The sequence below is a fragment of the Ixodes scapularis genome, unplaced genomic scaffold, assembly GCF_016920785.2.
Source record: "Ixodes scapularis isolate PalLabHiFi unplaced genomic scaffold, ASM1692078v2 PGA_scaffold2__306_contigs__length_199485367, whole genome shotgun sequence".
NCBI lineage: Eukaryota > Metazoa > Arthropoda > Arachnida > Ixodida > Ixodidae > Ixodes > Ixodes scapularis.
In genome coordinates, this window is record NW_024609857.1 from 198,107,173 (window position 1) to 198,132,662 (window position 25,490).

The 25,490-nt window shown below is 44.4% G+C and overlaps 1 protein-coding gene across 3 annotated transcripts in view; it reads right to left on the reverse strand.

Moving 5' to 3' along the window:
* Nucleotides 1–1,912: 1,912 nt before the first annotated feature.
* LOC8023884 (pre-mRNA-splicing regulator WTAP) overlaps nt 1,913–25,490 on the reverse strand; it is a 36,906-nt gene continuing 13,328 nt past the window's right edge. For all 3 annotated transcript variants that reach the window (XM_029979491.3, XM_029979493.3, XM_002403466.4), the window contains exons 5-8: nt 24,831–24,955; nt 17,795–17,979; nt 3,002–3,156; nt 1,913–2,939 (exon numbers count right to left, since the gene is read on the reverse strand). In XM_029979491.3, the coding sequence (XP_029835351.1) occupies nt 2,437–2,939; nt 3,002–3,156; nt 17,795–17,979; nt 24,831–24,955 (968 nt within the window). In that variant the 3' untranslated portion in view covers nt 1,913–2,436. The remainder of the gene's footprint in view (nt 2,940–3,001; nt 3,157–17,794; nt 17,980–24,830; nt 24,956–25,490) is intronic.

A 25,490-nucleotide genomic window follows, 5' to 3' on the forward strand; every position in this document is an offset into this window, starting at 1 on the left:
CCTTTTCAAATTGTGATGTTGAAAAAATTTATTGCAACGCAATACTGAAAACAAAAAAAAAAAAACAAAAAAAAAAGAAAAAGAAATTGCGATCTTTGGAAACTTGAAAATTGGAAACATTGAAAACATAAAGTTGGAAACATTGAATCCAATTAGAGTGACCAATTAGGTGACCCAGTGCCAACTGAATTTTATTGATCCTAATTGGGATAACCAGTTGGAAACATTGAATCCAATTGAGTGACCAATTAGGTGGCCCAGTGTCAACTGAATTTTATTGATCCCAATTGGGATAACCAGTTGGAAACATTAAATCCAATTAGAGTGACCAATTAGGTGACCCAGTGCCAACTGAATTTTGTTGGTCCTAATTGGGGTAACCAGTTGGAAACATTGAATCCAATTAGAGTGACCAATTAGGTGGCCCAGTGCCAATTGAATTTTGTTGGTCCTAATTGGTGTGACCAATTGGAAACTAATTAAAATGACCAGTTGGATGACCCAGAACCAATTGAATTCCATTGACTTCAATTGGTTCCAATTGAATATCCTAATTGGAGTCAATGGTTATTTTTAACTGGGTTTAGCATTGGTGTACTGAAAAGAATTTATAAAAAAATTAACTATAGTGTAAACTAATGAAACTTTTGGGGAATACTCTCTAGGTGCTGGTAAATATGACATTTTACAAAGTCACCTTTTTTTGTAGAAATTGCCGCTGGCGTGCTTGCGTACACCAGCGGCTGTTGTCTCGTGGAACGATCATGCTCCACTTATTATGGGCAGTGAAATGTTTGGTTTAGCATCCCTTTAACTGTAACCCGATCCCAGAGCACTGCTTCCCCAAACACCAACCTGTCGGTCGGTGTTTGGGGCTAGCGCAAGGCCACATAACTGTTGAAATGCTACAATGTATATGTTGCAATTCTTCTAACGTCGCCCTATAACCAGTTGCTTGTGCCCATCGACAAGTTTGCTCTTTGAAGGTCACATGTAACTAGCATTTCTATCTACACTTGTTTCGATTGACTGTGTGATGTCCGATTGAATTCACTTGCGTTGTCTTAACATTTGTTTCATTTGGTTCCTTGTTTATCGATCAGTGGTATAAGTTGAGCTCATGTTTAAATATCTCTTTCGGTCAACTGATTCCGTGACGCAACAAATAAGTGTTGCATTTAATCTTGCGTTTCATTCCATTAATTCTGTTACATCAAAATAAAGGTTATATTCTATGCATGTTTCATTTCACTAGACTTGGCACGTAGACGTTTGTCACACCTAAAACTAGTGGCTGTCACCTACACAGCCTACGCTTTTCAAAGACCAAGTAACCAAGACATTGCTCCAGACCAAAGAGCAGCTGCAGGGGCAGAGATTTGTTGCACACATGATCACTCGCCCTCATTGTGTCTCATCCCCTCTTCTCCTTCTCAATGTACTTAACAAGTGACAGAGGGGCAATGTCTGAATATTTTATGGAAATATACATTTCCGTACTTGTGGCCCCAGCAAAATGTATTCCTGCAGCTGTACAGAGCGCGACGCTGTTAGCACAAACAAGCAATTGCCGTTTTTCTTTTAAAAACAAACGGATTTCATTGTTTTTATTGCTACGGAAGGTGCTCATTTGGGGGACTAGTGGAGGCAAGAAAATTTAGGGCACGCTAATACTCTTGCATAGTGAAAATGTGAGAGTGCGCCAATATCGTGCTCGCGCCAACAGTGTCGCAATGTGTACTTCCAAATGTCCTCCATTTTTCACCACCAGTATGTTTGTTGTCTTTGCTATGTATTCCTGTATTTGTATTTTCAAATAATTTTGGAGCATTTCTGTCATATCCAACCAATCAGGAGGGGAACAAACACAACACACACAATCATACAAAGAAAGACCATAGTACAAAGCTGCTGCATGTGGATGGCCAAAGCTGGCCAACGCTGTCATTTATTTGTGGAGCGATCTCACAATCATGAACAAGTGACTGTCCTAACATCTCCGAGACCTTCTGCCTCTCGTCAAGGAAGATAAAGGAACCTCGACATAAAGTTTTCGCGGTAGCGTTCATCCCCAATGAAATGCTGCTAAGAAAACCAGACCAAAAGTGGTTGTTCCACCCCATGTTGGCCTAAGCAACGAATAGATGAATGACACACACAAACACACACAAGGGGAGGACCACAGGAGACAAAGAATTCCCCAAGTGTCTGACTCCACAGCGGTGCTCGCCGGCCAAACCTGCAAAATCGGGGAAGAAATTGCGCGGCATGATTTGTGCTTGGAGAACCGCCCCCCACACAGCGAGCGACGCGCTTCTTAACACCGGAGGGCGCGCGTGGCCGTACCAAACACGACACGTCTCTTGCCAAGCCACAGGCAAGAGGCATCGGCACAGCCGGGGCAGACGTTTCCACGCTGCCACAGTTTGTGCGCCCTCAGAGGTCCTGGGCGTCGTCGGCGGCCGCAGAGTCCGAGGAGCCGTCCTGCTGCCGCTCCTTGTTAACCAGCGACCAGCAGGCCAAAGTCTGTGCAACCTGCACCTCTGTGTCCGCATCGATCTCGAGTGCTGCAACCTTGGCCTCAGGGCTGTCCAAACTCTGTTCACGCGCACGCTTGCGGGTCCGTGGTGCCGCAGACCGTCGGGCAGGTGCCCTGCCGGCCCTCGCAGCGCCCCTCTTGGCCTTAGTGGCCGCACCCCCGTCCCCCGCGTCCACGGTTCGGGCCTCCCGAGGCCGGTCTTCCTCTTCGGCCAGGTGGCCGTTGGGTAGGGTGTCTGCCTCCTTGGGTGTGGGTGCGGAGTCGCCATTGGTGAGCCGCTTGTCCGCCTGCAGACGTGCCAGCTGCTCCTTGGCCTCACGCAGCTGCTGCTGCAGCAGGTAGATGGTGCTCTGCATCCCTTCCACCTCCTCGTCGAGCTCCAGAAGGAACTCATCTTGCTCTGCAAGAGACGATGGCCCCGTCGGTTTCCGGCGCTCTAAGACTGCCACCTGGTGCCCTTACCCGTCTGGCTCTTCTTCATCTCCTCGCTGAAGTTCCGCTGCAAAGCCAGATCTCCCTCGAGCTTAGCCAGACGGCCAGACGATATCATCTTGCCCAGCTCCTCATTTTCCTGGTACAGCAGTCGGCACTTGGCCATCAGCCGCTTTCCCGTGTTGCTGTAGAAAGGAATCGAGGCACGCCATCCAGATCCGAGGAACACAAACCCCTCGCCACCTGGGCCACTTCAAAAGCCGCCGGCAAGGTGACCTGGAAGCACGTTGCCAGCCCGCGGCCGCCGCGAGAAATGATACTCCAGCTCACACACACCGCCGGCACATGGGGCACTGCCGGCACATGGGGCAACAGTCCTGTGGCACGCGCAGAAACGGTCGATAGGTGTCACACCTTGCGATGGTTTGCACGCACGTCCCGCTCGACGACAGGCTCCACGGAATGGTGCGCCGTGAGCCAGAGTACCACTTCTCCGCAGGGGTGTGCCGCGCAGGGACGGCGCCGGTACCCGACAACATACTGGACGGGGCTTGCACGACTTCCAAGTGACCTTGGCAGGAGCATTTGAGGACCAAACTGCCCGAGCCCGCTGGAGGGCGGTGCAACTTGGTCGTTGCGGCACTGCAACCTGGCTTCCAAAGTGGCGTTGTCAACACCAGCGTGAGACAACTTTCTTCGATGCCGGAGCTGTGGCTCAAGCCAACTAGCCAACGGCATCCCCATGGAATTCTACGCTGGCACCAAGTTGCACCACACACCCCACAACAGAAAGCAAACACAAAGGCTGTGTTCCAAATCTTATTCAGGTAGGTCCAATTTCTCCCGTGGGTGAAGTCACTCGATAACACAGACAGAATATTGGACGTAAATAGATTGTCCCTTTGCCAAGGTACAAAACCTTTACTTGGAGTGAGATCGAATAAATTCTGGAACTCAACCATATTGTATCAAACCTGCCTGCTCACCTCAAGGAAGGCAGAGGGTTACCCTGGAACATGTCACCTCCTTACATCAGCTTACACTTGTTTCAATTAACATACTAGTGATCACTTTAGGCCCAGATTAACAACCAGATACCTCCTTCATTCCTCACATTTCCATTACTGCAAAGAGCATTTTTCTGGTAAAGGGCCCAGAAAACTTCTGAAACTAATTTCACAAAGGCTATTTCTAAAATGGACAAAATGTTATGAGCTGCACCAGAAGGAGCAAACCAATGGTCCCTTGTTGCTCCTGAAAAGGTGTCCAGCCAGAGACACCGGCCGGCATGAGCAGCCAGCCACGCTTTCTGCTCGACAGTACATTGGCTCAGACTCACCACAACATTGTGCTGCATCTGACACAAAACCAATTTTATACAAATCCAAAGCAGCAATCACTTGCACCAAAATCGGAGGGGAGTGAGCATTGCCTCGCTGATCACACCACTTCTCCCAAAACTAAATAAGCTTGTATCGCACACCACGCAGACATTTCTCAGCAAGTAGACCCAACCCTTCAATGTCCTTTCCTATCCCCAGTTGCACTCTTACCTCCTCACCCGAAAACAGCTACTTCCGGCAGAAAGAAGAAGTGTCCCCCTTTCTGCTTGTGCATCGGCCTTAGCCACACACAAGTGCATGAGCCTAGTGCTTCAACTGCTCCGGTGCACAGTCACAAAGTCCCCTCATACACAAACCTGGGTTCAAGCATATAGACTATCCCATTCGGAATAAAGCATGAACCCAAGAAAGCTTGAAAAAAATTAACATTTTCATTGGAACATCGCTGAGCTACCCCAACAGCAAAGGAAAAAGAGTCGCCCGTCTCCAGGCAAAATTAGAAAGGTGTCCAAACATTCGGGCAACTATGATCGAGTGAACAGCTTGCCAAAGCAGCTTCAGGTACTTCACGAGTCTGAATGGGCAATACAAAGCTGGAAATGTGTTTGTCAACCCATCAACACAGGGTCATAAGTAGATCACACGCTTCTAGCTCTGGCTGTAATATCCGTAACACGCCAGAGACAGTGCAGCAAATTTCAGTATGATTACACTTTAAAGTGAACGGTAGATTCATAACGTCGAGGTATCACACACTCTCTCAAAATACAAGCACAACTTTGCTCGTGACAAGAAAAAAATAAACACCTCAGCATCGACATATTCTTCCATCTAAAAGAAGGTTGAATTTTTATGGTGCAGCACCAGCTACAGCTCTAATGCACTAAATGCTATCTCTGTCTATTCCAGAAAATGTTTAAATCCATACAGGCCAATGACAGAATAAAATATGAGCAGGTAGCAGGGATCTGGTTTCCATGAGCTTAAAGGCGGCACCAAAAAGCTTGAGATTCTTCAGGTGGAAAATAGATATGTGCGCATGTTATCATTATAAAAGCTAAAGTTGGTGCAAGAAGCCAACAATTTTGATCAGGTATCAAGTTAAAAATGCAGACTGCACCGATATATTCGCAACGAGGCTGTGAAACAACTACCACACCAGCATGGTAGAGCCCCATACCTGCTTCAACTTGAAAGAGCTTTAATCTACATGCGAGTCAGAAGCAGCCGATTTGAGACCATATTGCCTTCCAGTAACAATGGTACACAAGTAAGAAATGGTGGCCGAAAAAACTCATGAAAGCATTGCAGCATGATGTTTGAGACAATGTCCGTTGTTGATATTTGAAGGGGGCCTCTGATAACGAGATCCATTAAAAGGTGCCAATGCTTTTAACATATTAGCACAAGCCTGTAATGTTAATATAAAAAACAGTCCTTTTGCCAGAGCATGCAACAGTCAATTATGACAATCTATGTAAGGAAAATAGCAAATGATAAGACATTGACAAAGTTTTCATGCAGAAATGTCATCTGCCCTGCGGCACAAAACTTTGAGCTTTTCACATATGCCAAACCTAAAGCAGAGAACATTTCTGCATGAAGACTTCGTCGAATCCTCCCAGGCCCTTTTCACAGACTGCATTGATCGGCTCTCCCGAGCTTTGCGAAAAAGCAAAAATGCAGACCTCTTTTAGAGCCAGTAGGGACCATCACAAATGTATTAGCTCTGTATTCATCCTAGATGGTGCTACAACCAAAATTATCTCCAACCTTGACATCATGGTGCAACCAGCAAAGAGCCACATAAGATCAAACAAGTACACAACAAAAAGCTCTAATTTTTGAAACAATTATAATCTCAGGATGATGACACAGTGGCCATACTCTGCCAGAATGGTTTTCCCCATTCAACGCAACTACACCCAAACTCGAACTTTCATGTCACGCCACACCGAGGCAGCAACACGGCTTGCAGAGCGGTGTATATGTAGTGTCCACAGCAGCTTTGGGTGAACGCATTTGTTTTTCAACGATTTGATGCGTTAAGTTAGTATTGGTGACATCAAGGCAGGCAGCAAAGCAATCCCAGGTAGCACAATCCCTTGAACCGAAATTTGTTTTTTTTTCTGGGAATTTAGGGCCATAAAAAGCCCAAAGCAAAGATAGAGCCAAACTGGACCTTTTTTGGCTTCAATTTACCAAACAAGTGCCAAAGTTAGGCTTCACTGTAGGTAGTTTGGCTGTCCTGCGACATATTTAGGCCTAAATCGCCAAACAAATGTCAGAGTCAGGCTTTGATTCTGCTTGTTCGATGCTCATGTGGCAACTTTGGGCCTCAATTGCCAAACAACCGACAGATTTCAGCTTCACTGCTGGTAGCTTGGCTGAAGCCTGGCCCTCTGGCAATGATTGGTGCGCCAAAGAAAAGCCATAGAAATGCCAAAGTACTCTCATATTAAAAGCTTGGAGCAAAACCATATTCGGCCCAAGTCAGGCCCCTAGGATTGCCAAGCTTGTGCCTCTGGCATGCTACCTGGGATATGTTTGCATTTTGAGCACCACCTCACTCTAATCAAAATACCCTGCAGGACGCAACAAAAAAACAGTTTTGCGAGTCACAAAGGAAGGGCAAGCCGACAAAAGAAGGTCGCTTCACCATATGCAACCACAATCCAAAAGAAAAGCTGCATCCACAAGTATCTCGAAAGCATGAAACCTGAACTGGCTTTGTACTACAGCACTATAGAATATTTTTGAGACACACACAAACCCTGCAATGACTGCACACATTGATTAACGAAGAAAAAACTGAAGGCAAGTTACAACACTCCCAAAAAAGACACCGCTTTTCACCCTTTGAGTGCCACGCCAAGGTATGCTCAAGCAAGTTCCCGTATATTTGCAGTTTCGGTTTGCTTTTCTTTTACCCTTCCCAAATGGGCTAGCATTTTTCTTTTGCATGTAGAAGCATGTAGGAGCAAGCAATGAAAATAATGTCATCTCGCAATGTCCTTTGTTCATAGCCTGATGTTTGTTTAGGCAACTACCTAACGCCTTCAGTGTATATGAACAGCAAATCTATGTTGTTCAACTTTGCACATTATGGCAAACACTGAGATTTAGGAATTACTAATGAAATCGGCATTCGACAATTGTGAAGGCAAGGAAGTTACAATTCTACAAAAACAAAGGCCGGGTAAGGCCACTCAAAAGGTCGAGCCGCCACTCCACAGTACCACATCTCGAAAAGTACCATACGAAAAATATGCAAAGGCTGGAGGCATGCAGACATCAATTAACTTTGTGTCCATAAAATATTGTACGTAGAAGTCTTCACAGAGCATGCTGTTACTGTTACCGAGACTAATATTTGTGTTTGATATGCAGGAAAAGAAGACTCAAAGGGTCAGAGAATACTTTTCTAAGCCGCTCTGAACAAACATGAAAGCTGCCTAATAAAGCCAGTGTTCAGTTCCCTCTTCTAAGAAAAAAACTCTTCACGAAGCTAGAGGAGAAAATCGTGGTGCAAAGCTAATCCTAAACATCAAGCAGCAATACAGATGAACTGACATAAATGTCCATTGTGATGCACTGGAAACCGTCCACTGGCAAAGGCAATTGTGCGAGAAAGTCTTCTTTGGCAACACGCACAAGCAGATTTAGATTATTTCTGTTTACACCTGTTCTTTCATTTATCGTATGTGCTGCAGGCTTGACTGAATACTGGGCAGGCATAATAATGTGACAAAGGTTTAACAGCTACACTATTACATCCCAATTGCAACAGATCCAGCAAAAGTTGCATGTCCAGACAGTTTTGTGTGCACTTCCGGCATCTTGTAGTGACTGATGTTGTATACATTTGTATTTGAAAGTTATGTTCCTGCACCAGAAGCTCCCCCTGCCCCTGATGAAAGCGGTGATATCTATAACACTTGGACGACAGCAACAAAGTCATTGATGCATCAGAGACAATTTTCCCAGATTAAGACATGCACATGGCACACCAAAAAAAGGATAAAACCTTCACCGCAAATCTTGACCCATTTGTGAAGAAAAAAGAGGAACATAGGGGTTTTAAAAGGATCATGTGGGCACATCACAATGAACAGAGGATGCTCAACACAACTACCAGTTTAATACCTAGACAAATTTTCACTGCTTCAGATCATGAGCCATTGAATGAAGAAGGAAGCATCGGTGACACAGTTGACTGGGAACGCTCCATGTGTTTCCTGCTTGGGCCATCTTTGGAAGAACTTGCTGTAGAAGCCATTGGAGACTTGAACACGAGACAGCCATCCTAAATGGGAGCTCGAATGCAAGCTCATACAGCCGAAAACCCCAAAAAATGAAGTGCAAACTTTCAACAACTTCAAAATCAACACAAGGTATTCCAAGACAGGGTGAGCTTAAACATCAGCAACGTTTCGGGGTAATTACAATCGTGTAACTCAGTAATGGGGTCACAACAAGCTTGAGGTGCAAACAATGCATTTCACAATCAGTAATCCAAATTCTGCAAATTCCTTCAGTCCTGTCGTGTGCTTAACACCAATTCTAATCATTCAAGACCTAAAGCCTGATCACAGGTGTCATACACCACAGAAACTAGAGGGTGCTCCACAAAACAGAAAATATTGTCAGGAAGCCACAAAACCATCTGTGCAATAGCTCAACTTGTTCTCCCATTAAAAACAAACAAAGCAGTAGGTTCTCACATCCCATGAAGAAACGAGTTAGAGTATAAAGGAAACTTTTGAGCCACTAAATCAGTGGTTCTCAACCACTGATGTTCCAGAGACCCCTCCTGGATTGGCAGAAGTGATGGGGGATCCCATACACCGGGAGGGAGGGCTGCTATTGGATGACGACTAAAGTAAACTTTGAAGCTCAAAAGCGGAGAATAATCAACCCTGGACAATCGGCACACATGGTTTGATCTATTCAGCTTCGTAGAAGAGCTAGGAACCATTAAAGAAAAAAAAAATGTTTTATTGCTCAGCTTGAGTGACAGTTGAGGGCTTCGGGACCCTAAGAAAGCCTCAGGGACCCCACAAGGTCCAAGGACTCGCATTTGAGAATCACTGCACTCGACTTTTTCATCCAGCTATTTTTGAACAAATTATACACAAACTCCATTGCACCTCATTCAAAACGGCTATTAACGAAAAGATAATCTCATGTGCCGAGCTGGCTTTTGTGATAGTGTTTCAGTGTAGACCATTTTCAAACAGTCTCATTTTTGTCATATTCGCAAATTTGGACATAAATCCCCAAAATCACAAGTTACATGTAGAAGGGCACCCGGAAGAACTGTTTTGTATTCTGAATAGCATAATTACCCCTGAGGAGGTAAAAGAATGTTTCGTGGAAATAAAGACTCCTTACATCATCAGACAGATTGCGAGAGAACACAAAAAAATGCATTATGGTAACAATCTAGTTCAGGAATTTTCAAGCTTTTCCTGTCCCAAGGAACCCCTATCTCGCTCCATTGATAGACGAGAAACTCCTACCGATCTCGGTGTTGATGCGATAAAACAGAGCAGAAGCCTAGGTGCCTCGTTCATGCCCACACTAGGGGCTGTCCAGCACATAGTCGTGCATCAGCCGACGGCTCAGGTTTTCTCAAATAGTTGTTCACCCCTAGGGAACTTCACTCGGGGGGCGGGGACCACTGAGGAAATATCGAAGCCCGTAGAGGTACACCGGGGAACCCAGCTTCACAGGTCTAGTTACTACACGTCGTCACTCAACTACGAAAAACAATCACAACAGAAAAAGCACGCTACTTCTTTAAAAAAAGAAAAAAAGCAACAGAGGGATGCTACAAGAAAATATGGGCACTGCTGCAAAGAGATAAAATAATGCCGCCCAATATCGAGCCCTCCAAAAGACCAGCCTTCTTTTTTTGCAGGCATCAAACTTTAAATGAGGCACTGCCACCTTCTATGAACTTGAACAAGCAAGTATTCACCTGCAACCAGCACAAACAACTTGCAAATGAAGGGCACGGAAGGACTGAAGGACAGCCGGGGATAATGCTGTACAAACAAGAACAGGTGCAGATCTCTCGACATACTAATAAAGAGACATCCTCTTTTGCACAGATCATCAACTACATTCAATAGCCCATACCAAGGAACTCCGACAGTGCTTCTCTTCCTTCCTTCCAACAAATGAATGCACCCTTTGGCATATCTTGTCCTTCGAGAGTACAAGCGAAATTAGTGAAACCAAAGATATTTAAAGGTGCCTAAAATGTTTCTGAATGAGGTAGCTATCAGCTTTGTAACTTAAAGCAGAGATTCATCAAAAAAAAAAAAGTTCAGATTAACATGCACTGAGAATTCAGCTTGCTGCAACAACCCACCATCTCCTAAAGACGTGGTACCACTGTCGAAAACTGGGTTCAAGGATGCCTCAGTATGAAACATGGAGAGATGCTTCTCTGCACAAGCTTGGGGAGAGAACATAAACAGCAATGGGCACAAAAGCAACATTAGGAAGCTGAACCTCGGTCGCTGCAGCTCAATGGAATCTAGCTTCCTCGCTCAAGAGGTGCTGGCACAAGCCTAAGCATACAAAGAACTTTCGAAGATGGCAATTTGGAAAATGGGGGACTGCTTTCAACTGGAATTGTAACGCGTGGATTGACCATAATGTCCAGCTTGCAAGAAAAGGTGACGACTACTGATGCAAAACTATTGACAGCACTATCGATGCTATTGATAGTGGAAACCAAAGCCAACTAGGAATAGTCAAAATACTATCGACAATACTATAGATAGCCGACTATTGTAAAACTATCAATCCACTGCAGTCAGATGTTGGGCCCGATATGGCGCTCCCGCGCTCGTTTCAACTTGCTCTTCTGCTCTTTCTTGCTCGATTGGTGGTGCCATCTTTTCCCAAGTTTCTTCAAAACCTTATTCTTGTTGTGAGTTTCTCTCATGGAAACTCTCATGGAAAGCAAAAACCATTCGTGAGTGGAAGACATGAGCATGTTTTAATTTTTCACTAGCAAAACAAAGCACGGCTTTGTTTTTGCCACGCACATTTTATGAAAACTCGTGTGATTTCGGTCAAAAATGAAGACGATCCGAGTGGTGACGACAATTATTTTTTTCACGATGACGAGGAGAAATCCTCTGCCGAGTGCAGTGATACTAGCGACGTGGCCTAAACACCCTGGAGAATGCTTCGGAAATCATCACACATCGCCAAAGTTGTGCTAGAAGAATGTACGAAAGCAGAAGCACTGCAAAATACTTTTTTCATGTTACTTTTGTAAACAGGCATAGTTTGATTTTCCGCTCACCCATTTTTGCAAAATAATTTCTGCCCGAAACAGCCGTGAAGTTGGTCAGGGTATTTGACCGCAAAGGGTTGGTAGTGAACTATTGTAAAACTATTTGTGGTTAAGTGTGAACAGGTTTTGTTAGATTTCCTAGTTGACACTCAATGTCAATTCTATGTCCCTCATTGTCTCATTGGTGTGTTTTACTTTCATTTCTTAACGTCATATAATTTTCTGAAAGTTGATTATACAGCCGCAGACAGATTTTTTGGACTCTGAGGGGACCCCGAAATTGTCAAAAAAATCTATTTCAGCCAAAAATATCAAATTTTCGCACATATTGGCCACTTTCCACTCGCTTGATGTCAATTTTAAGTTCTCGTGCAACTTCCGCTTTACAAATATCGTTCACTTGTTTGTTGATCTGTTTGATCACGGTGCTGCAATTTGTCGGTGCCCTCGTTGGCACCAACAGCAAAGTTGAGGTTGCTGCCAAATGGCACTATTTGGAGACAACGTTCAGTCCACCAAGCTCGCTTCAATACTAAGCCTATGGGCAAAAAACCTTCGCGCTCAAAAGCCACAAGAACGGCAGACGGCTGCTCTTCTCGCGGTTGCACTCGAAAGACACGGGCCACGAAAAAAACTGGAAGAGCCATAAGAATGGGCAAAGGGCGGCCATGTTGGCTATAGCAGAACTGGAAAACCTGACTTTAGCCTCAACCCAGCTTCTTTACTGCGCAGGACGAGGCATCGAGGCTACAGGGCAAAATCAAAACCAAAATGGCAATCACTAAGCTTGCGGCGCTATCGCGGCGGCTGTTTTGTGGCTGTAAACCGAGGCAATTATACAAATTATGTCCGAACTATCAAGCAATAAGCTTGATAACGTCCAAAATTTTATTCAATGTTATATATTAACCCTATGGGGTAGGTGAGAGTTCGGCAAAAACGTACAAATAATCGGTCGGCGACTGTAGGTAGTAAATTCAGTCAATAATCAGTCGACTATCTATAGTTGTTGAAATTTTTTTTTTTATAGTATTGATGGTCAATTTATCGATAGTTTTGCGTCACTATGATGACAATTTTGTTGGTGGGAAAAGTGGTCACCAAGACACGGCCTTGGCAGATATTCAATCATTAAGGATTTTGGGGATTCCTCCTATGGGCTCCAAACACAATACGAAAGATTTCCACAGGGTTTGCATAAAGCAACAAAGGCTTGGACTGTGTTTCATAGGTTCTACCTACACACCTACATTGAGGCCTTCATGTTTCATCAAAGAAAGCTTCAAATGGAAGAGTACTTTCACTAGTTACCCACAAAGATTATCACTTAGAAGCAACCCCAAGAGCAGAGTGAACATTAATCGGAAAGGTAGGTGCACATTGTGCAAAGGAAACTGCGGCCAAAACAATCACCATTTTCATCACAAACGAGCAAAACACAAACACCCGAGGAAAAAAAAAAAGATAAATAAAAAGACATTTACTTCTAGCATTCAATAATGCTTCGCTCATTCAAGTAAATGACAAATTCAGTATAACAGAGATGTTTCAGTTAGTCCAATCATTCTTGGGAGTACAGATGGTGCGACGACAAGGGCAGGGCAAAAGGAGACTGACAAACAACAGTGCTGACTTCCAACTGAACTGCTTCATGTGCTCTCTGCAACATTGTAATTTTAAATAAAGGAGGTCAGGGTGCAAATGAGCTGCTTAAAAAATCCCAGGGCATAACACAACCCTGAGACTGCAGCAAGCAAGAGCGACACACAAAGTCTCTAGACTCTGTGTCGTTTTTGCTTCCTGCAGTCTCGGGGTTCTGTCATGTCTCATAATTTTCAAGCAGCCTCTCAAATCAGCTTCCTTGCTCATTCCACAAAACAAGTGGAAGAGGCAAGTGTGGACAGGCACCTATGAAAACAGCTTTTAAGCTGGCCACAAATACCCTACTGCTGTTAACATTTTAATGTGCAGAGGAAGCATCTATGTAGATTTTGAAAAGACCAGCCAGGAAACAGGTGTCTTGCCCCTCTGTGCACACGACATGAAAAGAAAGTCCGAAAAACAACTGCAGGACACACATCTAAAAAAAATGCCACAGCACATGTATTATATAGTGTACAAAAAAAAAAACATTGTTATCACAACCAGCTTTGAAGTAGTTGTAAAAAAGTTCTTGAATGGTCCACAAATAGCGAGATACGTGAGAATCCTTCACCACCAGTCCCGGGCAGTCCTCTCGCATAAGTGCCGTCCAAAGTCATAGTCCAACAACAAAGTGCACAACCCTTGGTCCCCAAAATGATTGTCCAGAAAAAGAGAAGTCTGAAAACCACCGACAACTTCCACTCGAACACAATCGTCCACAAGCAGGGACCCTAGAAACTTGTCGCACATAACCAATTAATTAAAGCAAAAAGGAGAGCCAAAGACATATGTCGCACAACTCAAATCTTTTCAAGGGAATCGAGTGAGGCCACACTTGGTCCAGAGAACCATTCGATAACAAACACCATTTAGCAACAAAATTCGGAATCAACAATTCTTTCGACTCGACCAAACATACAACTTAATGCGAGACCAAACTAAAAAGAATGCGACGTGGCTGTACAAAATATTGCGTCGCACAGCTAGAAAAAATGTACCAACAGCAAACATGAATACAGGACTTTCCAAACAGATATTGACATCAAGGGGGGCTCCAGTATGCCAAAATGCAGGCAAAAAAAGCCATTTCAAAGGTTACGAGAAGTCTCGGAAAGTTTGCCAAGTGTACCTTAACATTCCTACGTAAAAACACCGGCACTAGGGCAATCATTGTATCAATTCATTGTCCTGGCATGGAGTCACTGGGAGTCCAACGACACAAGCCCTCTTTATAGAGCGAACAAAAAAATGAGGTACATTCCAAACACCTCCTTTTCCCCGACACTAACAAATGTGGCAATTTGCGAGGAACCTTCGAGTAGGTTGAGGGTGATCAATAACTTTTTTTATTCAGCAATGGAATTCAAAGATGTTGCCATCGGAAGAAAGTCTGGAATCTCCTTTTCTCCCAGGAGCACGCAACTTTTCAATATATTTCCCCATCGGCAGCGATGCACTTCCGCTACCATTCTGCATGCCGTCGTAGACGATTGAGGGCGGCTGTTGACAACACCAACGGTGCATTGCAAGGTCTGAGGGCACAAGGCTGTAAGGTGAATGAAGCGCAGCATCTTGGAACTGCCGCTCCTCCGGCGCGACGTCCGTCTCGTCAACAGCCCCCCTCAATCATCTCCGACGGCATGCGGAGACACCGGTAGCGGAACTGCATCACCACCGGCGGGGAAATATATAGAAAAGTTACGTGCTTATGGGAAAAAGGAGGCCCCAAACTTGCCTCCGAATGCAACATCTTTCAATTCCATTACTGTATAGAAAAAATGACAGCATAGGAAGCAAACCTTATCGATCACCCCTCGTAACACATGGGAGAGCTTGGCTTTCCAAGTAAGTCTAAGTGACTTGCACCAGGAATCCAAAACTACCTGGGACTCACTAGTCCTGCAGGAGTGATCTGTACTACAACCAACACCTAATTCGCCCTTTTTTCTTTGCTAACAAACTCAGTGGCGCCCTCTATTCGGTAGCCCCGGCACACTACCGGTCCGGGTATATTTCTTAAATTTTCGCGCATCCTTCTTTCACCATAAGAGTGAATTATGTGTAAGAGTGGCATAAGAGACCATTCTGCTAAAATGGTGCGTATGTTCGATCTTGCCAATAGTGCGTCTAGCCGAGAACCGGAAGTGTGGGAGGGCTCACTGGCGCCACCACATTTCATGCCACAAAGAGCAAATGGAGCCTAAGCAGTTGGTGGCTTGCACCGGCGTCGCATCGGCGGCCATAATGGTGGCCTGGCTGCTGAGCGTGTACTTGCTGCAGCCTACCTTTGCACCACCAAATAGGTTTTTCTCGGCAAGAACACGGAGAAATGGCCACCAGCACGGTGCGATGACGTCAGGCGCAAGCCAGAAGAGTAGGAAGTGCCGTGCGCTCTCTTAGCGGCGGCGATACAGAACAAGGTCCAAATGATGCATTGTCCTCACTTTTTTTGCGTTAGTGGCATTTATAAAACAGTAGCCTAAAACTCCGGTTTGCTTTTTTCACATCCAAAGGAGAAGGTAGCGGCAACTATTAAAAACTTTGAGTCGCCTCCTGGACCCTGGTCCCTAGATGCTGCGCAACGTCCCCGCTATGAACCCAAAGGTTTGACAGTTCTTGCTTTCCATTTGTAGTCACTATCAAACGTAACTGGACCGTACGCTGTTTTTCCATTGGGTGTAACCTGGTGGGAGGAGCGCCATAACCGATCAGAAAAGGTGTTGGTATAAAGAAAACAAACTGCGCTGTTTTCCCTTTTGCTGTCTTGTGTCTTTATGCTGCACATATAAGTATGGTTCTCCATTACTGGAGTTCATTTTTTAGCAAAATCGGAGGGAAGTTTACTTATAACCAGAAATTCGGCACGTCTCGGAGCTTTCATTTCTTGGTACGACAAATTCAGAGTTTTTCGGATAATCAGCTCTTCTGGCCTAGATAGAAAGGGACAGTTCCCGAGTTCAATAAAACAGCCTATTCTTCTGCAACGCGACGAGAAATTATCAATTTCACGATATAAATTAATTTGTTCGAAGCGAGCCTACTTTAAATATGCTCATCTCTCTGGAGATGAGCTCTCTTTAGACGGATGTCCCGATTGGAATTCTGTTACTCAAAGGAGGACCCTTTCCATTAGACAGGCTGATCTGCACGCGGCAAGAATCACGGGCAATAATGATGCAAAACTATTTCGCAAGAACATATGGGGCAGCTATGTCCAGAAAAACCGTGAACATCATGGACAGTGCTTGTCTCTTCAGTTACGAAGGAAGGACGTTTAGGTATGCCGAGAGTTTTTAAATCTCTCGGACCAAGTAGAGCTAGGCATTACTCTAGGTTCAACTTCGTGTCCCACCTGTCCTTTCTTTCGCACCTGTTGGTAGGCCTTCGACTAGCCGAGCAGTGGAGAAATGGATGCTTCCAAACAACCCTGACGAGTTCAGCTGGGTTTCAGCTTGGTGCAACGGTAGTAAAGGACTCTGAGAAGGGAGCAGCAACTAGTATTCAATTTGAGAATATGCCACCAAATTAACTATTAGCTTCAAACTCCAAATTCCCTAGTGGTTGTACCAGCTGCTGCCAGGATAGCTCCACTGCAAAAAATGTCCGGTCACGCCCTAGTTACGTTTGATTGCGACTGCATGGGCTCAGCACGTTCCAAGGATGGCATCCAAAGTGCAAGCACATAAATAGTCTGGTTTACTTTATGGAAACTGAAAACTTCCATCGATACAGGGAGCAAAGCTTCCGATATTGCCAATCCCAAGTTCCGCAAGCTATTATTTAACCAAGAAAGATGTAAACAGGTTTGCGAGGCAATAATGAACTGATCGAGTAGTGTTCGACTCTGTTCTTTTCACACAAATTGGCACAGCACACAAACAAATGGTCCATGTTGTAAATGGCTACTAGTAAGCTAACATATGAAGCACCCACACATTTTTCTTTCTACTTAAAGCTAGGCATTAAGGCATACAAAAAAAAAAAAAGCAACAAATCAGGTTGTCCACTTTTCTGCGACAACTAACTGTACAACGCTCAGAAGGAAAAAAAAACAGCCTAATTTTTACGAGGCCACCCTTTTATACGCGGGCCAATAGATTTGAGTTTAGCATCCCGCGATTCCAGATTTCTCAACAACTAACTTTTGAATCTTGGAGTCCATTAAAGCCAAGATATAACCTCGTTTTCAAACATTCGCCCTTTAGATTGCAAAACCCAGGTGAGGCCACAAATGACCACGCGGGCAGTCGTCCGCTTCGTGATGACGACAGCTACCGCTTTGTACCTCGTACCCGAGCGCAAAAGGCCACCCGAACAGCTTTGGTCACCTAAAGGTGTGGCAGCCGCCCTTAGGGGAAAAAGGAGGCGTGGAGGGACACAGCCAGGGGCGCACAGTCCCCTCCCCCGTAAGTCCCCCCGGCGCAGAGTTTGTTTGTGTCCGCTAAGCGCTCCAGGGCTGGGGGCCGTCAAGAAGCGAGTGCCCCCCGCAAGAGGATACCCGAGGCCAGGGTGCAGCACCTGTCAGGGGTGAACTTCCAGGCGCTCAGTTCGTTCTGTGTCTCCTGCAGCCGGCTGCGCATCGAGTCCACTTCGCGCTTCATCCGCTCGAAGAGCAGGTTCACTGCAGGGTCCAGCAGCGCCGCCCGCAGCTGCCGCGTCCAGCCGCCCGCCGCACCGCCCCCCTTCAGCTCCTGGATCTGGTGCTGCACCGAGGGGGAGGACCGGAGACCCGCTGGTCACGGCCGCGCCTCTTCCGACAAGGGCGGTCGCCGCCCTTCTACCTCCGCCCGCACACACTTCTTTTACAGCAATAGCTGTTAGTGCCCCGGCAAAAAATTCTCACGTATGAACGCAAAAGCCCACTCTACAGCTTTACTCTACCTGTCCCCATCGTTCCTCACGCACACGTGCCAATAGGTGAGCCGCGTTTGGCAACTTCTGGTTCTTTAGGAAATTTTGTTTAGCTGTTGTCAAACAATGACGGTGATCTGCAAGCCCGTCTAAGCACGGTTCTGAAAACTAGAGTCTGGAGGTTTCAGAATTATGCTTGCACAGGCTTGCAGCTCATTGTCGTCGTTTGTCAACAGCGAAAGAAAATTTCCTAAGGAACCTATTGCAGCGAGGCTCTCTCTGGCTCCCCTTGCCCCGTGTAGGCCGCCACTGAACCTAAAAACCAGGTGAACATGGGGAGAGCATTCTCCACCTCCTCATCATTCCTGCTACATCCACATTAAGAAGCATGACAGAACAAATTCATACTTTGGAATCACGGTGTGAGGACACGGAGAATAGAATGCAACGTTTCAATCTTGAGTTCTATGGCCACGCTAACAAACAAAATGAAACGTGGGCCCAATCAGAAAAACTTGCTCTTGACATGTGCTCTCGCAACCTAGGTCTTTTGCTACAATCTAGTTTCGTGGAAAGAGCGAACAGGCTAGGTCGCTTCAACGATAATAAAACACACCCAATCATTGTCCAGCTTTCTTCTACCAAGCATAAAGAGAGTATCTTGAGCGCGTGTTACAAACTAAAAAATAACGGTTTTGCCGTCAGCGAGGATTTTTTACCAGCAGTGCGCGAGGCACGGCGAAAACTGATTGAGTTTGTGAAACAACAAGGAAAGCAGTACAAGATGCGCTCGAACAGATTAGTCACTGATAACAAAACATTTTGCTTCGACTCTGCAAAAAACTATACACATGAAGAAAAAAAGACATAGGAGGTGTGTACACGCCACCGCCCACCCCAGTCCTCTCGAGTACGCAGAAACAGCAAGTCATGTTTGGTCGTTTTTACAAATATAAGAAGTGTTTTAACAAACCGCGACGACCTATTATTACTAAATGAATCATGCACTGCCGACCTCGTCATTCTGACAGACACGTGGCTGAAACCCGAAATTGTTGACTCAGAAGTGTTGCCCCCCATATGAATTGTACCTTACACAGATGCAACAGACTACCAAAGAGAGGTGGCGGTGTCCTAATCGCTACCCACAATCATATTAGTGCATCACAAGTTAATGTTCCAGGTAACCTTGACATAGTAGGGCTTCAACTTCACTCTCAATCTTCCGATATCTTGATTGGTGTGTGTTACAGAGCACCCGATCATCACGCTAGTTTCATCAACAAACTTCATGACTCCCTCTCGTTCACCTTTAATAACGTGAAACCAAATGCGTCGGTCATCCTATTTGGCGACTTCAATTTTCCGAATATTAATGGGAACTCCCTGCCACCAGGTCATCAGTTTGATGAGTTCATCGACCTAGCTCTCACGCGTAACCTCTCCCAAAAGATAGCTAAACCAACAAGAGTTAGCCATCACTCTAGCAACATTCTTCCTGTGCCTTATCATTGACCCCTCACATGGGAATAACATCACTCATCTTCCCGCTATTAGTGACCACAATGTTATACACTTAGACCTGCAGTCTGACGTCGTCATCAGATCATGTCATTATAAATTTATTAAAGACTACAATAAAGCTATGATACAATTAATGAAAATCTTCAACAGTCTTATGATACTTTCATATAAACTTTTATCGAAGAACAGTTGAGGAAAATTGGAATCTTATTAAAAACAAGGTAACAACTCTGACTGACAGATATGTTATCAGAATTAAAGCAAACAATGCAGAGCCTTGGTACAACGAGACAATCTTCAAATTAAGTGCTAGGAAGAAACAACATTTCAAGCAAGCTAAAAAAAAGGAGAGTACTATTGCACGGATTATTAATTTCAATGCGTCTGCTAAGGAATATAAAAGAAAAGTGAAAAATGTAAAGAAAAAAATGTTTAACTTCGACCTTCTTAACATTTTAAAGAATAAGCCTAATAAGTTCTGGGAGATCATTCATCCTAAAGAGCATAAATCCATCCACCTGACTAATATGAATGGAATTCCCGCATCTGATAGCGAAAGTGGTTCACTAATAATTACTTACTTTGGCTCAGTATTTACAATAGAAAACAATGACAATGTTCCTCTCCTAAATCACCTTTCTCACTCTGCTATGCCTTCGACCGAAATAACATATTTGGGTATAGTGAAAGCTATAGAAAATCTCAAAACTTCTGCTAGCCCCGTTGATGAGCAAATAAATTCTAAATTGCTGAAAAACACAAAAAATATCTCATACCAATGTTTAGCCCTTATTTTTCAACAGTCACTCGATGTTGGCAAGCTTTCGTCTAACTGGAAAATTGGTAGAGTTATCCCCCTATTCTTAAAAGTGGGGATCGTAATGTTGTATCAAACTATCGCTTAATATCTCTCACCAGTATCGTACGTAAATTACTAGAGCGCGTCATTTTCTTTTCTAACATGAAATATCTGGAAAATTATGACCTGCTTTTTGAAAATCAACATGGTTTTCGTAAGACATATTCGTGTGATACCCAGCATTTCATTCATCAGCTTCATCGTAGATTACAGACCGATGTGATTTTCAAAGATTTTTCTAAAGCATTCAATAAAGTGGCCCACCAACGTCTGCTACAAAAAGTAACCCAACTGCATATTCATAATTCAACAATCACTTGGATAAAAAAATTCCTATTTGATCGTACGCAATATACTGTTGTAAACGAGTCCCATTCACCTCTTTCTCATGTCACGTCCGGTGTACCCCAATAGAGTGTTCTGGGCCCCTAGCTGTTTTTAATAGGGGCGTGCGAATACCGAATAGTAGTTTTTGAATCGAATAGCGAATCGAATCAAGAAAAAAAAGCCGAATATCGAATCGAATATCGAATAGTGATTTTATTTGTAGGAATTTTTCAAAGTGTGCTGCAAATGAGACTATTATATGTGCGGAGTATGCGCCTGGTGTAGAATATGCATCTTGTCTGAACAAAAGCAAAACTGTAACAAAAAGTTCTGGTAAAAAAATAAAAGCAGTTGCTGTTGGACGTTGGCCACGGCGCAAACATAATCTATCTACCCTAAACGTCACAAAAAAAAAAGTTACAGCCACGCATGCCTTTTTTTTTTCTCGTTAAAAGCACAACCTAACACCGCGACTTTTTAAAAAAAATATTTGTGTATCTCAGAATAGGGGCATTTTGCGATATTTGGTCTCCATTTTAAGGAAGAAAAAGGACACCAGGGATTTTATTTCACATAAATAAACAGATAGGTGTTAAATCTGAGTAAACAGGCTTAAATAATATAATCTGAAGCAAGGAAACAAAACTTGGTTAGGTAGCGCAAGTCACCGTCCAACTGCCGTTATGCATCCATTTTTCTGTCCATCTATCCTGTTTTAGAGAGCCTTGATTTAAAAGAGGGAGCAAGCGAAACTGAAATTATGAAGACTGCTCCAGCGCAGGTTGGTCGTAAGTGCGCATGTGTTGTGTTGTCGCGTGGAAAGAAGGCGGGCAAACAAAAGAGCGACGACGCCTGCCCTGCCTGCCCGATCCCGATCGACGCATTCGTCTTTTTGTCACCTTCTCGCAGTTCGTAATTCAGACGCGGCTATTGAACGGTTGGAAACCCTCTCAAATCTAGGCACACTATTTTTCCGTTCCGTTTTGTTCCGAATCAGAATTTGCGGCTTGCGGCTCCAAAAGTTTGTGCTTTCTTACTGTTACATCTGTCCCAACACGCTCGTCAAAGTCTCCAAAAGAACGACGACGATAACTCGGCTGGTTTCATCGGCGTGGTTAACGTAGTTTTCTTTGTGTGATCCTGCAGTCGCCGATTTCCGCGAATGCGGCAAGTGCGTTCTTCATCGGTGCTCGTGAAAAAAAATTAGGCATGGCGCGGCGTAACGGGATGTTTCGGTTGTGATTCAAGGGAAGATTGTGTCACGATCGTGAGTAAATCTGCGTGCTATAAAGTTTGTGGCTTTCGTTAATTTTCTTTTTTCTAACCTGCGCGTTAAGGACCAAGAGGTGTTTCTCGCATGGTCTGTCTAATATCACGGCGCTTACATCGGGCGAAAGAACGGCTTTTTTGTCAGCTCTGCGCCGACCGCGCGTCTTTGGCCGAATATACTGAATATTCGAGTGACCGAATACTAGGAATTCGATTCGCGAATCGAATTATTTGGGAACTTTCTATTCGATTCGAATTCGTATATTCGAGTATTCGCACACCCCTAGTTTTTAATATACGTTAACAACCTTCCTGCTAACCTAACATCTGAAATTTGCCTCTTTGCTGATGATTGTGCTCTATACAGACCAACAAGTAATAATAATGATCATTTACTCTTACAGGCTGACTTAGTAATAATAGAAGAATGGTGTCAAAAATGGCAAATGACAGTTAATGTAAATAAAACAAAACTAGTGTCTTTCACCAGAACACAGTCCCCATCACTCTTTTCATATCAACTCAACGACACAATAATTGACCCCTGTACATCTTATAAATATTTCGGCGTTCATTTAACCTGTGATCTATCTTGGGCGACTCACATTAATTTTATTTTGTCTAAGGCCAATTCATCATTAGGATATCTTCGGCACAACCTCGGAATGGCCTCGCCTGAAATTAAACAGTTATCATACATAACGCAGCATTACCCGATTCTGAAATTAGAGGCAAATCAAAACCAAGCTTTAAGGTCTATGTTCACCAGACTCCTGTTGTTTCACTAGAGTAACAGGTCTAAGGATCAAAGCTAACCTTCACTCACTCTCATTCAGGCACATTCTTTCTCAAGTGACCCTGTTTCGTAAGTTATACTATAACAATGCCTCTAGTGGAGCATCCCTCTTCCTTGCACCCCACAGCATATCTCTCCGCCATGATAAGTCCCGCAAAGTTCACCCAATTTTTCCTTCAACTGTGGCATTTTATAATTCATATCTGCCTATGACAATCAAGGACTGGAATAAATTACCCAATAGCGCTGTAAGCCAGACTAACTCTGATCGATTTGCCGAAGAACTCATCTATTACTTTGAACTTACAAAGACCCGCTAATTCTTTTTTCCCTTCCTTTTTACTGTTCACAGTCAAAGCAATATGCAATATTATTATTAAAAAATAATAATATTGCATAATGTTGATAACTACTTGTATTTTGTTGTTCTTTGATTCACCTGTATTGCTGCCTTCCTCTACAATTCATTTTAAACAATGATTCTTTGTGTTATTGACCCCCCTTGTATAATGCCCTAAGGGGCTCTCAAAAAATGATAAATGAATGAATGAATGAATACCCTCCGGCAACGCTCTCCCTTCCTCCTCCTGCTCGCACCCGAATGCACATGCTCATGTTTGCGGACACGCCACGCTTTTATGGCACTGGACAGTTTGCATACATTTACAATGACGTTGCTCATTCCCGCAAAAGCCGTATAATGAAGATTCCACTGTAGCTGATTTGTCACAAAAATGACTCGACGCAACAATCGACGCGGCTGAATTTTTTTTTCGAGTTATAGTGAAAGTTTTTACTGGCAAGAGCGAGCAAGTGATGCCAGCAGAAGGCGTGGGCTCACTCTCTGGGCAGTAGAACTTGTTCCTAAAGACGTCTGATGGCATGAGATAAACGATCTGGAAGCTCGCTCCAGGATTCGCCCAGCAGCGTGGAAGAAATGTGAGATGTACTCCTCTTTCCAGACTTCCTACTTAACGTGCAAGTTTGCCTACCGGCGAGTTGTGGCACTTTAAATCACCAGAAAGTCTAAAGGCTTGTCAGTTATTTCAAATTTAAATACTGAATAGCAGGCCAGGAAGAGAAAGCTCAAGTGCTCAAAAAACACAGTCAGTTTGGACAGCTAAGCAATTGCCAGAGTACCTGTTTACAGAAGTCGGAGAGCTTAGCAGACCAACATAAACATAAAAAAGTTTTAGGAAAATTCAGTTGAGTGTTTATGAAAGAGAAGACTACCGTGAAATTCCGAGTGAACACCCACGTTTGAAGGATCCCCCCCTTTTGTTCAACTATCTGCCCGGAATGGTATTCCCATACATCGCAAAAAAGCCGGCAAAGGGTTTGACAGCCGCGATTATGGATGTCGCAAAGCTGCTGAGGTTAGAGTTCGAATAGATTCAACTTTTTCGAACTTCCAACACAAAGTTCTGTCAACAGTTCTACTTTTGTGCGGATGCTCAGACATGTGAAAACGGGCCGATGCCACTTGGTGGAGGAAAAGTGCACCATTCGTTGACGTTAACAAACTAATTAATGCATTAAAAGTGCACATATTTACTTTTATACTGTCTGAAGATTGGTAATGATTGTATGAACTGAATTATTGTATTTTATGCTGTCTAAAGATTGGTAATTATTGTATGAAATGAACCACTTTATAAATTGGTCGTTTCCAAACAATTTGAAATTTTTGGGCAGAACTTGGCCAATACCGTACATCAGTCAAACTCGGTCAAACTTTGCTAAAAGTTGGAAGGCTTCCCGAACCAGTCGTACCTCAGGATCGGCAAAAGTGTGCGACACCCCTAGCCGTGACTGGCAGGCACCCAGGTCAAGCGGAGTGCCGGCCAATTACGGCCGCCGGAATTTTCGTCCACTTTTCCCCTACGTGTCCAGGTTAGAGCCCCAGGAGCCTGGAGAAGGGCACTCACGGCACACTCCTGCATCTCCTGCTCCTTGGTGGTGAGGCGCATGACGAGCACATTCTCCCGCCGGGTGGCCTCCAGCTGCTGCTGCTTCAGCTTCTCCTCAGACTCACGCAGGAGGGCCAGCTCCTCTGGAGGAGGCAACCAACCACAATTAAGGCACTCCCAGCTTATGCAGCACGAGGAGTTTGGGACTTAGTTCTTCTACCAGCACGCAAGGCAAGGGTAATTCGGAAGAGGTCCTCGCAACAAGTGTGGTGGAAGCGGAGTGTTCCCCAGAGAGGGATCAAGTTGAATGAAAGAACCCCCCCACCTGAATTAATCAGCTCCCATAGAGAAAGGGAAGACCAGTATGGGGGTGAAGGGCTAGCCAGGTAGGGAACAAAACAGAGAAGATTCAGCAAGTGCAGAGAGCACTATATTCGTCGAAGCTCCGCCTACAGTATGCGGGCTTCCGCCAAGATTTAGCTGCACGTGCCACAAAAGCTCACACTGGAGGCAGAGTATCACAGAGTTTTTAATCTGTCACTGACAGTTCTGAATTCCTGGGACAGGTGGATGTGAAAGGAGTGCACAGACCTTCGGAGCTTACCGTGTTTACTGGCATAAAACAGGCACCCCCCCCAACAGGCATCAATATTTTTACTTTTTTTTCCCCTCGCGTAA